We start from the raw sequence: 13806 nt of genomic DNA, 5'->3' as shown, positions 1-13806 counted from the left end.
TTTATTTAAGAGTTTTTTAAATTATGTTTATAATTATGTTTATTAACATACTTGATAAAAATATTCATAAATATTGTTTAGCTTCTGAAAAAACTTAAGGTTAGGTTATTTACCATATTTCTTTCACTACATATCAAACTTTTTAGCACTACGCACTGCAAATTCGCCCAAAACCTTTGTGTCTCTCACCACTGTTCCCAAAGGGAGTGAATAGGAGGCAAAGGGGCGTGGCTGGGGCAAGGCGTGGAGCACCTGGCAGATGACGCCAACGTCGCTCAGCTGTTTCTCGCCAGAGCCAAGTAACCTGGCTTATAAATAGCGCAAGATCGCCTAGAAGCCGCCTCAGTTCAAAGCGAGCTCTATCCCAGTGTTTGACTTGAAATATTTTAAATCTTTATTTTTTTTTTCATTAAACAGTATTAATACATTTTCAGTTTGTGTGTGTTTGTGTTAAAGAACCTAAACCCCAAAATGGTGAGTTGCAGTGGGAAATCCATTTTTTTTTTGTATAGTTTTATGATAAAAACTTTATGATTTTTTTTATTGTGTTTATTGATGGTTCAATAAAATTACGCACAAAGGCACTGCGTAAAGTGATACGTGATTTGATTACTTAAGTACTCAGATAAATATTAAAACACAGTAAAAATGAAAAAAATAGCCAAGGCGATTAGAGAAATAATGGAGAACTTGAGTTTTTCGGTTTAATATTTACTTCCGGTTGGATATATGGCTGGTACTATGGAAAGTATTTTAAACAAGCTCTAAAAATCTTTTTGTCACATTTGAACAAAATAAGTTAAGTGTCCATTACTATTTAAATATTTAAAATTCTTGATGCACAAACATATTAAGGACAAATAGAAAATTAATCGTTTTAATATAAATTATGGTTGATAATTTCAGAGCGTTTGAATATTATATATAATTAATTTATAGTATTTAAGGAAATTGTTTCAGATGAATATTAAGCTTGAATATATAGCTTTGTAATTAATAAAACACGGTTTTTTGATATCTAGAAAGAGGAAAAATTATGAATGAATGCCCTGTTTTACGAAATCAGAGAAGATAATACAAACGGCTTAGTTTTTTCTAAGTTTTTTTTTAACGACACACAAAAATGAATTCAAGTCTTAAATTGTACAAAAATCTAAAAAAAACTATTGAAAACAAATTATAGGATACCGAAAACCCATTGAAAGTCATTAATTATAAACACCCTGGAGATTATATTTCTCAAAACATCAATCACAGGAGAACAAAAAGACCTCAACAATAACTCAAGAATAGCCCAAGAACCTCATTAAATTCCCACATAAATCTAGACAAGCCCACGATCAGTTTGTTTGTCTGAAAAACCAATAAAATATCAATCATAGAATGTCAAAAGAAATAAAGTAAAATATGAAAGAGCAGGAATAAATTTAAAAAAATGTATAAGCCCTTAAAAGCCTTTTAATCATTTAGCAAAAACTCATTATAAATTATATCAAAATAAGAAATCTAATTTCCTTTTGCAATTTCCGACCTCAGTGAGTTTTTTATTGGAACTGAACAACTAAATTAATATGAATCTGGATTACCATATTGGTCATCGGTCAAAAGTAATTTGCATAATCTTATTGTATTTCGATTTGAATCATTTTTTGCGTTGCTTTTTTCTGGCTTTTTGCTTTTTGTTTGAAATTAAATTGAACTTCCAAAGAAGCGGATAACAAGTTTATCTTAAATGTGTCATCCCAGCGAAACAATGATGATCCTCACCTTGGAGCCATATCATTATCATCGATCGTTAACTCATTCGCCGGTTTAGGCCAAATTTGGTATCAGCCTGCTATTATTAAGCAGTCCAAACCAATAATGTTTGCCACCGTCCCAGTTGGCCCAGTCACTGGGTTTTTTTTTGTCAGCATTTTAGTATTTATTTATATTGTTTTTTGTTGGCTTATTTGTTCTGTCGGTTCTGGACGATGACAAATTCATAAATAAGTCGGAATGGGGGCTTGTGTTTTTTTTTCAAATATCCGATTGATTTGTTTGCCAGTTCCCAGAAACTGATTTTGCTTTAAACTGCTTGACAGACTTTAATTTGTTAGAATTTGGTTCAGGTTTCAGGGTTTTTAAATTTATGGTTTATAAATATTTGTCTTAACAGTTGTTTTTTTGCATATATGATATGTATATATCCTTACTATATCTATATATCTTTATTTCTTTTATCAAATTTGGTCCAAATATTATTAATTTAGAAATATTATTACACTTTTAAAGGTTCTAATAAACGAAGTAATAATTATATTGTTTGGTTTTTAATTAATGTTTCTTAAACTTTAAGACTTGTTTCAAAGAACTATAAATTAGAATAAAACATCCTTGCAATTGTCGAACTCCTCATTCAGATCGAAGCATCCTTGTGCATACTTAGACATATAAATATAGTGCTTACATAGACATCTTGAAATCCTGGAGATCTTGTACAATTTTTTTAGTGAGAATGGTCATTGAATAAATACTCCATACATATTTTTGTTTTCTTTATAACTCTTGGCTTGGGGTTTAGGTTTTATGGAATAGCTTTTAATAGACAACATATATATATTTTAAAGATATTTATTGGAATCCAGTTTTGGCGAATAAACACTTATACTTGACTATGTTTATTATTAAAGATTTTAACTCACTGCTTCCGAGTTAAAAAGTATTAAAAGATAATAAGATTAAAATTATATTTTAAGACTTTCATATAAGACCGTTTGTATTTTCCTAAATAATCAGATTAAGATAGTCATTATTTTCTAAAAATATGATTAAAATCTCCAAGTTAACTAAGCTAAACATCTAAGAATAGTTTTAGAAACGTTTTGATATGCATTTGGGACTACATTTTTTTTGAATTGCAACCTATGTTTTTGCAGCAACCGACTTGGCGTCTCCCGCATGTGGCCCTGGCGCTTGTGGCAGTGGCAGTAACCTTCGGCAGCCTGCCCTATGGGGCCTTAGGTAAAAAGATCGAGAAGCGGTGTCTGAACTGCTCATACCGTACATATTACACCTACGGCGACGGGAGGTCCCTGCAGCGGGTGGTCTATAGCGACCCGGTCTACACACGCGGTATTTACAGCAGAAAGCCACTATTTTTTTGTATTCAACCCACCAGTGCACCAAAAAATTAATCAAAACCTTTAGACAATTCTATGTAACACCGCACTGATGCACATAAAGTTTAATGCAAGTGAAGTGGCTGTGTTCGTTTACCTCCGGACAGATCACCACAACCGACACCCTAACGCTGGTAGTTTTAGTAGTTACAGCTTAACCAACACAAAAAAAAAACAAAAAAAACGTCACACGTCCTTTCACGCGTAGCTTAGATCCTTGCACCATGCATCACCTGTAGAGTATCTTGTGTCCTTCTTCCTGAACAGCCGCCCAGTCGTACGGATGCAGCGGGAATCCTTGCGGTGTAAACGCTGTCTGCCAGGAGGCAGCCGGCGGACGACCGGTCTGCTCCTGCCCTCCGGGATTCAGTGGCAATCCGCTCACCCATTGCAACCGGGGCGAGTGCCTGGACAACGTGGACTGCCGCGGCGATCTGCAGTGCAAGGACAATCGCTGTGTGAATCCTTGTGTGGGTGCCTGCGGAATAGGCTCCAACTGTGATGTAAGTACTTGGATAGCCTTAGCCATACATACCTCCAATCGAATCAGTATTCGTGTCAGTATTCTTAATCTCATTGTTCTGATAATGTTGTTGTTCATTGTTGACCCCTGGCCTTTGTCCTCGTTTCCAGGCCAGGAATCACGTGGCCGTGTGCAGTTGCCCTGCCGGTTACAACGGCGACCCCTATCACGCCTGCCACCTAAACGATCCAGGTGAGTCAAGACCACACTTTATTTTTAATTTTTTTTTGGGAAATCACATAAAATTTTAACATAAAACGAGACAAAAAACCAAAAAACAATTTCAATGTATATACAAATTTAGAATTTCGATCTTACTTGCACGAGACGAAAACATAAAGTGAGGGCTATAGAAACCAGAACCAAACGACATGACTTTTTCCAACAACATGACTTACTTAGATTCGAAAATTTCCGAAAACAGACCGTATAAAAGGCTTTTTATTCAATATATTATTATCTACATAAAATTCAGCTGTTATCTTATAAATTCTAACCTCAGTTATAGATCTTTGGTATCAAAGATTTGGTTATCGTTGGTATTTGAATTATGGATGAAGCTACAAAAAGTCTTCCAGGAGTCTAGTTACTAAAATATAAATCTATTGGAAGAAAAAGAGACAAAAGTAAATGCCAGTGACCGTGATAATAAATATGGGTAATATTTTAAGACCATTTCTTCCTAAATATGCCTCCTTTTTTAAAAGAATTTTATGAACAGGTTTCAAAGCTATTTAAGCAAGAGAAAATGGGGGTTTAAAACCAGTAACTCAATCTTAAACACCTCTTTGGAATAAAACATAAGCTAAAAACAAAAAAAAATATTTGAATGGCTCCCAGTTCATTTTTACTTTAAAATTAACTTTATTTTCTGCTTCAAGATTAGTAAAAAATTCAAGCGAATTAAAAGAAAAATGTATAATATGTTTCTTGTAAGTGCAAGGACTTTATAAACATAACTACAACAATAGCTCTGCAAGCTTCCCTTTAACTACACAGAATAAATTTACTTAAAATTAAAGCTTAATTTAAAGCCAAGTGAAGGGTTTTTTGACAAAAACAACCTTTACAAAGATTGTAATACAAACAAATACTTAACCTTGCCGAGCCTCGTTTTTAGGTCAACTGAAGCCAGAAAAACTGGTTTTCCAAAGGGTTTCCGCTTTAAAAAAAATCTCTAAAAACCCAGAAGATTCAGGAATAAAAGTAAACAACAACCAAGCTATGAAAAATGCATTCGAGAGGAAAAAAAGTGTCAAACTCAATGAAAAACCACGCACAAATGCAAAAAATGACGCGAAAACTTGCAATCTATTTGTAAACAACCTGAAAAACAATAAACAAATGCCAGTGTGGGCATCGGACTGTTGCGGAACAATGTCAATATATAAATGACACAACATCTGATAATTAGCAGTCAATTGTTTTTATATAGGAGTATTTTTAGTAAAACCTACTTAGCCCAAGAGTGCTGAAGGCACTTGGCTCTGACGTCGCAGAACCAACTGGTTTTGACCAAATCGGTTCAAAGAAGTCGGTGAAAAAAATATGTGGGCTTAGCTTGCATACAATTTTGCGCTTCATAATAATAACAATAATAATTATAATAATAATAAGAGTAATAGTCCGCAACACCCAGCCAGTAGCGCACTTGGGGCCTTTGCAGTTTTATGGTAATTAGTCGGGCATTTCGTTTCATAATTGTCAAGATCAAGGACGCGGTGGCTGGCTGTGTGGGCGGTCGGCTCCCAGCCCACCCAAGGTCACCAGCACAAGGCAGGCCCGGGGGCTACAAGTTAGCATCCGTTTATGGTTATGAATACCTTATACTATTCACGCCCCATATTCGAGTTTTCAGTTTGGGTTCGAAACCGCATACCAGAGCAAATGCATCAATGAGGGAATTGTATATTTATTTTTGGCCAAGCTTAAATGCTCTTCATGGCTTCCTTTTGTATAAAAAACTATGTTTAAGATAACACTGTTTGAGGTAATTGAGTGTTTAACTAAAATTTATATATATTTATTAAATTTTTTGCTTATTTTTCAACGATTTTTAAATCCATACAGGAGAAAATACCTTTCATTTCCAAAAAGAAACCATTAGACTTACTTTAAAAGATAAGAGCTAGATGAGATGAGACTCTTCATTTCAATTTAATTTGAAATACAATTTTCCTGCTTATTCTTCAATTTCTATATATTTTATTAAAACAAACTACCCAGAAATAAATGAGATATTTATTTAAAGCTAAAAGTACATGCATGTAGTACTGCATATCTAACAAGCTTTTAAATTATTATTTCTTTTTAAGCTTGAATAAATAAAATAAATAAAAAGTTGGTAATATATAACTTGGCTATTTAAATTAATTTTTTCTTCTTCTGAAATATGTAGTTTTCTCTAAAAAGAAAAGATTAAAAAAAAACTTTTAATTAAAACAAATACCCCGCCCAGCCAGTCTAAGGCTATTAATTTAGATTACGTTTTAAAATGTACATTTTTATTAACACATTAATAAATTTGTAAATTTAAATGTAAATTTATGTAGGCCTCAACTTGCAAAAAATAATTTAAAAAGTGTTTTAAATTTTACACATATCGTTTAGTTTTTTTGTGATAAAATTTTTCATGCTAACGCAGTTGCAAAAAATAGTCACAGTCACTTTGATAAGTTTAAAGGGGTCTTCTGGTCCCCTGATTCTCTGTGACCCTTGACCTGTGAGTCCCAGCCCCCGAAATCGCTGTCAACATCCGGTGTTGCTGCCTTTGTCGCAGCTCTGGCCCTATTTGTGACCCGAAATTTTTGATTTATGCCGCTTTATGTGATTTATGTCTCCGGTCAAAGGTTACGCCGTAACGCTGCTAACGAATGCGCCCTCCTTTTGGCTAATAATTGGGCCCAACACTCGAACTGGGCCAATGGCCAAATCGCCAAGTCAAAATAGCCAAAGCTCGTTTATGCGCATATTTTTCGATTTTACTTATAATTTTCTTTTATTTTTATGCCAATTGTTGTTCTCGGGCTTTCTTATTTTTGTATTATTGTTGTTGCTTTTATGGTAATAATGTTTGTTGTCGAAAATAGGAAATAATTTTCCGTTGTTTTGTCGTTTCGATGGGAAAAGTTGTGCCATTATGAGGCCTCTGCTCGCCGTATTCTTCCTTTATTTTTTGCATAATTTCCAAGGAGTAATGATATTTTAACGCACTGAAAATAAGGATTCTTAAATTAAATTAAAAGTTAATACATTTAATAATATCGAAAATAAATTAGCCATTTTTAAACCCTTTTATAATCAAAAGATATAAATATTTTTTTGATTTTTGTGAGAAAGCCATTTTTTCAACAAAACTGTCAGAATCAGCTACTATTTTTTGTGAAATTCCGGAGCTTCCTTGATCAGCTTTGAAAAATATATAAGATATCCAGTGCTCCCAAAGGAGCTGCATCCTTTTTGGTTTACTGCCAGAAAAACAATCGAAATGAAAAAAAGAAGGAGCCGCAAGTCGCTCCACCCACCGGGTCGTTTAAAATTTATGTTTCCAAGTCGGTTGCTAATTGGAAATGCAAATAAATATTGCATTGCAGTGGGAATTGCACGCAGCCGAAGGACACACAGAACGACAGACAACAAGGATGCTGGCAAGAATCCCATGTAAATGGAAATGAAATCAAGAAAATAAATATCGAATGGCAACAGGACGACCCCCGATTCCCCAAAGAATATTTACGAATTTCGAGCTAAAGGATAGAAACTATTTTTAAATTTTATTAAACTTGACTTGAATTTAATGTGGCAGAACCAGTCCAGTCCGGTCCAACCCAGGTCTGAAACGAGTCTCCAAAACAAACTGAATATATTGTATAACAAGGACGCAGGATACAGTTCCTATTAGAAGGCGGGATGAAGTAGAGTTTTATACAAATTTTCGAACCAGATATTATCCTTCTCCGTGAAATTCGGCGATCGGAAGAAGCTCTTGCCTAGGAGCTCGGTGATTAACTCAGTATTTATATGCACTGGTACCTGATCAACTGAACCATACGGGTTGCTTCTCAAGCGACGTTTGTAAATTTCGTACAACTTTTTAAAAAATTCTAGGTCAAAACAGTATTTTTTGCGATCACAAATGAACTGCTCTAGTTTGCATATTTCGGGTTTTAGAAATGAAGGACGTATGTTACCTTCAGTCTCCTTTAGGTAGTGGAGGTACTTCGCTTGGACTTCCCTCAACTTCACCACTCTCTCCTGGAGAACACGCATGTGCTTCTTACACTGCGACATTGCTGTCTTCAGGACGAAATCCAAAATCGTGTCCTTTGCAAGTGCCCCCAGGGTCTTTGGATTTGCGAGACGGTTTGGTTTCACGGTCAATTTGGAATAGAGCGACACCTGAAAATACATTACTCGACGCTGCCCTTCTATACACATTTCCATAAAATTATTATCCCGTTTCAGTCTCTTTTCCACTTTCCAGATCGCATTACGCATCACCGAATTTATCACAACGTAATATCTTTCATTCAGAAAAATCCTACGCTCCATAATCTTTACAAATTTCTTGTATTTATCTTCCTGGCGTTCCTGCTCGACGTCTTGCCCTTCCGAGTTCATAGCGTTAAGATTATTTATTTCACAATGCGCCTCTTTCCACAAACTGAAGATTGCTTTGTCAATGTAATGTAATGCCTGCTTTTGATTTTTCTGATCGTCCGTTTGTGGAGTCTCTGAATGGTTTTCCATTTTGCTTGTAATATTTTCCAAAAACAATTATTTTCCGTTCGGTTCCACACAATGTAGTGTTTTTGGGTTGACTTGGTGTGTCGGAGTGAGGGTTCCCAATCCCATGATCTGACACAAGTTCTACTTCTAGATCAGATTCTCAGACCCACCTGACTGACTACTGTTTATTTTTTTAGTTAATTTCTAAAGATAGTAAAGCTGTTACAAGGTCTAAAACCCCTTTGTCTTGTCTCCCCCAGAGGAACAATGCCACCCTAGTCCTTGCGGAGTCAACACCAAGTGCGAGATCATCAATGGAGTGCCCACCTGTTCCTGCCTCCATGGCTACCTTGGCAACCCCCTGAGCGGATGCCGGCACGAGTGCGAGAGCGACGGAGACTGCAGCAGCCGGGACATGTGCAGCAACTTCAAGTGCGTGCCGTCGTGCGGGCAGTGCGGCACTGGCGCCACTTGCCGGACGGTGGCCAACCACCGGGCGGTCTGCGAGTGCCCCAAGGGCTACATCGGCAGCCCGTACACGGAGTGCCGCCCAGAGTGCTATGGGGACTCCGACTGCCCGGCCGGGCGACCAGCGTGCTTCTACGGCATCTGCAAGAACACCTGCGACGGAGCCTGCGGCATCGGGGCCGACTGCAACCTGCGGGGCCTCACGCCCGTCTGCAGCTGCCCGCGCGACATGACTGGTGACCCGTTCGTCCGCTGCCGCCCCTTTACCAAGGAGGACCTCTGCAACCCCAACCCGTGCGGCACCAACGCCATCTGCGTTCCCGGACACGACAACACCGGACGGGAGCGACCCGTCTGCAACTGCCTGCCCGGACACACCGGCAATCCCCTCAGCCACTGCTCCAGGGTAAGTCCTTGCTTTCTATATTAGGGCCATTCTAAGATCTAGAGTTTTAATTGCCCGGTATCCAGCTTCTTTAAATTCTAGACAAAACTGGATATCCATTTGATTTAAATCCGCCGTGATTTGAGAGAACTTGAGAAAAATTTCAACCCGTTTTTGTAAAGTTAACTGTTCAAAAAATACTCAGCTTTTCCTATTTTATTGTTATTATTATTAGTAATTAGCTTATTATTAAAACTACAAGCTAGTTGATGAATAAAGCCATAGCGAAGGCCTAAAAAGGCCAAGTTTTTTCCTCTAATTTATTTTAACAAACCAAGAAAGAAAGACTGTAACCGAGTCTCATTACAATATAATACCCGGTACTCTTCATTTTCTTCTTTAGTACTCGCATTTTTTTCACTTAAGGTTATTTTTTGTTTAAACTTAAAAACAACCCTAAAACAAAGATTAATAAATTTTAACTAAATTCCGAGTAATATTGCCAATAGAGTTTTTTTTAAGTTTAAATGCTCCAACATAGCTGAGTATTCTTTCATGTATCGAATATACTAAATAAGGTCTTTTTTTTAAAAGGAGATTTCTTGAAAAAAGTATAAAGAAACTGGATGAGGCTAATAGGAGTCCATATGCAAAAACCGAAAGCTCTATCTCTTCTAGCTAATAGGTTCTACCTAGTAAATCGGGACAGACTAACAAACTAACAAACTTTACGAATATCAGATATAAAAATTAAAGCTTTATATATGTATGTATATAACTTATATTGTACGGCTTGAATCGCGGATATTGATCCGAGAGTACGAAAATATAGAAAAGATTTGAATTTTTGCTTGGTTATGTATTTAAGAATAAAGGACTTATCTTAAACAGGATATATTTTCTACATAATACCCATCTAGTATCTCAATAGAATCTCTATGAAATCTTACAGATGAATATCTTATTTGGAATCATTGTTTCTTTATTTTTAGGGAGAGTGTCTGAGCAACAACGAGTGTCCCGATCACCGGGCCTGCATCAACTACCAGTGCATCGATCCTTGCATCGGAAAGTGCGCCACGGGGGCCAGTTGTGAGCCGAAGGCCCATCTGGCGGTCTGCCGCTGTCCGCCCGGACAGTCCGGCGATGCCCTCGTCTCCTGCCGCCAGACCCGCACCTTCCCAGTGGCCAAGTACCACTAGAACCCTGAGAGCTGGAGCTACAGGAGCTGGGTGAGCAGAGGAAAAAGCACAACCTGCCATTACAAACACCATCCTTTGCCCTCCGCCTTCAAAACCACAGCTCTGCTCCCAAGAAACCCAGGTGTTTTTCTCTTGCTCACACTAGTCGTTAAATTAACCTCAATATTCTACTCATTTGAAGCAAACGAAAAAGAAAAAATGACGCAATAAAAAATTAAAACAAATAAATAATAATAATACTTAAAAAATAATAAATTGATTTTTTTGTGGGTCGCTTGAAGTGAATCACTGTGGACCTGCATCAACTACCAGGGAATCGATCGTTGGCAGTACACAATCCAAAGAATTATTATCAGAAAGAATATCGTTAAGATAGGCTTTATCAAAATACAAGGTGGCGCAAAAGTAATCCTCCTATCAGATGCTATAAATTTTGCGATTGGCCTCTAATGTCAGTTCTGTTTTGACATTAGGGTAGAAAGATCGCCTGATTTGACCGCTCCAGACTTCTTTTTGTGGGGCTTTTTGAAGTCGAGGGTTTATTTCAACAAGCCTCAGACTCTTGCAGCTCTTAAAGACAATATCCGTCCAGAATGTGAGGACCTATCGCCGGAAGTTCTGGCCAAAATGATGGAAAATGCCATAAAGAGGGCTCAAATGACAATCGACTGTGGCGGCGGCCATTTACATGACATCATATTCTCGACTTGATGTAAACAAATTAAAAGACCAAATTAAAATAATCCACGAGAAGAACCAAAGTTTATCATTTATTTTTAAATTACAGCCAAAAATCATCGGAAGGTTATTTTTGCGCCACCTTGTATTTGACAAAAAAGATTATCAACTTGGGTAAGATTTGGGTAAAAGTGAAAGAATGTGGATTTACAAAGTCCCCCAATGTTTTTTATTCTTCAAATTCTCCTCTACATGACTAATTGAACAATGAAAAGTGTAACGAACTGTTATTTCTGCTTCCGCTCGCCACAACTTGGCGCGGCTAGCTCACAGAGTTTCGCGGATCTGTTCCACCGAATGTATAGATTCGACGTGATTGCCCAAGCCCAAAAAATAATACAAATAGCTTGAGATTTCCACACTCTTTATTCCGAGATCTCTTCACTATACAAAAGGTTTTCCTTCTCTCTTCCTCGTTCCTCGCTCCGTCGTCGGCGTCCTCTGTGGTTGTTCAGGACGCCGCCGCTACTCCGTCGCCTTTGGTACTCCTGTTGCCGCGCCGCTAGCGATTCCGCTAACCTCCGCCCTTTTGCCTTGAAAACACCCCCTTGGGTCGACTACGACTGGTCAGACGATTGGCAGTGCTCTTTAGCCCCCCTACTCCCGGGAACCACCGTGCAAACGCGCCGGCGGGCCGGGATTAGAGGTTGGCTACGGACTGTCGCCTCCGCTACACCGGGACACCGTGCATTCGCGCCAGTGCCAGGTTCGGGAATGCCTATGCGTGTCGCCTCCGCTATACCGGGACACCGTGCATACGCTCCGGTGCCAGGTTTGGAAGTTGCCGTGTGACGCCTCCGCTACACCGCGTGTGACTGACCGAGCATCGCGCTCCCGCTGCACCGGGACACCGCGCATACGCGCTAGCGAGCCCGGAGTTTGGAGTGGCGGGGCTGGTGACCGGGGTGTTCTCACTCGGTCTTTGACATGGGCGTGAGTTCTCGAGTCGGCCGATCCTTGTTTCGCAGGACCACGCCTGTTGGTGGCGATTCCAGGAATCGGTAAGGAGTACGCCAGACGTATCCTTTCTTCACTTCCTTGCAAGGCTACCTGCTGTGTTCGGGAATGGCCCAACTCGACTCTGACGCCCCGGGCTCGTAGAGGAAAACGTCCAGCAACGGGTCCTTGTCTTCCTTGTCCTGTAAGTCTCGTGACTACCGGGCGTGTGATACCAAGTAGGCCTCCTTGTTTCGCAGGACCACGCCTGTTGGTTGTGATTTCAGGAGTCGGTAAGGCATACGCCAGACTTATCCCTTCCTCACTTCCTTGCAAGGCTACCTGCTGTGTTCGGGAGTGGACCAACTCGACTACACGGCCCTGGGTTTGTAGAGGAAAGTCCAGAAATGGATCCTTTCCTCACTTGTTCTTTACGTTCTCCTTGCGTTTGGCCGTCGGACTCTCCAAAGGCGGTCCTTCAACTCAACGCTACAAGCTTCCTAAAAAGACTCGTCTCGATCCGCTCCAATGGGCCTCCTTTTATACTGACTGGAGCGCCCGTTAGTCCTCCTGGATTCTGCTCCTTCCGTTAGTCCTGCTTCCAGAATCACGCCACTTCCAGAGTCGCCGTCCGTGCCTCCTCGCTTCTCCCGGCCACGGATCTCTGCTGCTGCTATGTGGTGCACCAGTGGGTTTCCAGGGCCCGCTGCACTCTGCGTCGCAACCCCCCTTGGCTCCTTGCTCCACAGTTTTACTGGTGCTCCGGGAACCGTTAAGTTCCACGTCGGTTCCGTCTTCCCACGGGTAGCGGTGTTTCGCCCCTCGCCGCCCCCCTTCACTCCTTGACTCAAGGCACCCCAACCCCCGTACTGATCCTGGGGACAGACGGGCATGCTCATATAAACTCAGGAGGTGATCCTGATCAAGAATATATATACTTTATAGGGTCGGAGATGTCTCCTTCACTGCGTTGCACACTTTCGACCAAAATTATAATACCCTCTGCAAGGGTATGAAAATGTCATTTTTTTTTGGATCAACTAAATAGGTTTGACCACACTGTTATTTGGTATGCCCACCCACGTTGTCCGGGCTTTTTTAATTGCTTTAACCAAAAATCAAATTGAATCACCAAAAATCACCAATCTTCCATCTTCGTAAACTCTTATGGACAATAGTCCCCACTCCCCAGTTTTCCATAATGGTAATGTTGGGGGGGTAAGGCGGCCAATCGAGCAATTTGACGTTTTGGTCCTGAATCCATTGCTTTACAACCGAGCGGTACGGATGGGAGCGTTGTCATGTTGGTACGTCCATACGACTATAAATCTCAGAAACCAGAGGTAAATTCTTGTTGAAGTATGTACATTCATCTTTGAGGTGACAAACTGCAGCTCGCACGTTCTATAAAAAGATATGGCTCCCCACACCATTACTCCACCTTCACACGTGTGTGAATGTTGGTAATTTTACCAAATACCAGTATATGCAAAGCAATTTCCGATCGTTTAGTTATATGGCAGTTATAAGAGTTATATAGTCGGCCAATCCCTATGAAATTCGGTGGGTCGTATTTTTTTGTTAAAAATAGCATTCGTACAAAATGCGAACTCTTTAACGCTATAGTCGGCCGATCCAGCCGTTCCGACTTATATACTGTGTGCA

At 39.5% G+C, this 13806-nt stretch overlaps 1 protein-coding gene across 2 annotated transcripts; it reads left to right on the top strand.

The window, feature by feature from the left end:
- Window positions 1–350: 350 nt before the first annotated feature.
- Window positions 351–10707, top strand: aspr (asperous). Of its 2 annotated transcripts, none has more exons than XM_043210085.2 (6): window positions 351–474; window positions 2919–3114; window positions 3429–3664; window positions 3795–3876; window positions 8673–9286; window positions 10258–10707. In XM_043210085.2, exons 1-6 carry the CDS (start codon window positions 472–474, stop codon window positions 10465–10467), a joined length of 1341 nt encoding a protein of 446 aa, XP_043066020.1. In that variant the 5' UTR covers window positions 351–471; the 3' UTR covers window positions 10468–10707. The 2 variants fall into 2 exon arrangements, with proteins under 2 accessions (XP_043066020.1, XP_043066021.1); XM_043210086.2 differs by having other exon boundaries at window positions 2919–3003; window positions 10258–10706.
- The last annotated feature ends 3099 nt before the right edge of the window (window positions 10708–13806 follow it).

The sequence above is a fragment of the Drosophila bipectinata genome, chromosome XL, assembly GCF_030179905.1.
Source record: "Drosophila bipectinata strain 14024-0381.07 chromosome XL, DbipHiC1v2, whole genome shotgun sequence".
NCBI lineage: Eukaryota > Metazoa > Arthropoda > Insecta > Diptera > Drosophilidae > Drosophila > Drosophila bipectinata.
This window is presented reverse-complemented; position numbering and strand designations above follow the sequence as displayed.

What these genes read in the sequence shown, in the direction of transcription:
- aspr (XM_043210085.2), top strand. An exon ending in CTGCCACCTAAACGATCCAG is followed by an intron (nt 3,877 to 8,672) that starts GTGAGTCAAGAC and finishes TGTCTCCCCCAG; the next exon opens with AGGAACAATGCCACCCTAGT. An exon ending in CCCTCAGCCACTGCTCCAGG is followed by an intron (nt 9,287 to 10,257) that starts GTAAGTCCTTGC and finishes CTTTATTTTTAG; the next exon opens with GGAGAGTGTCTGAGCAACAA.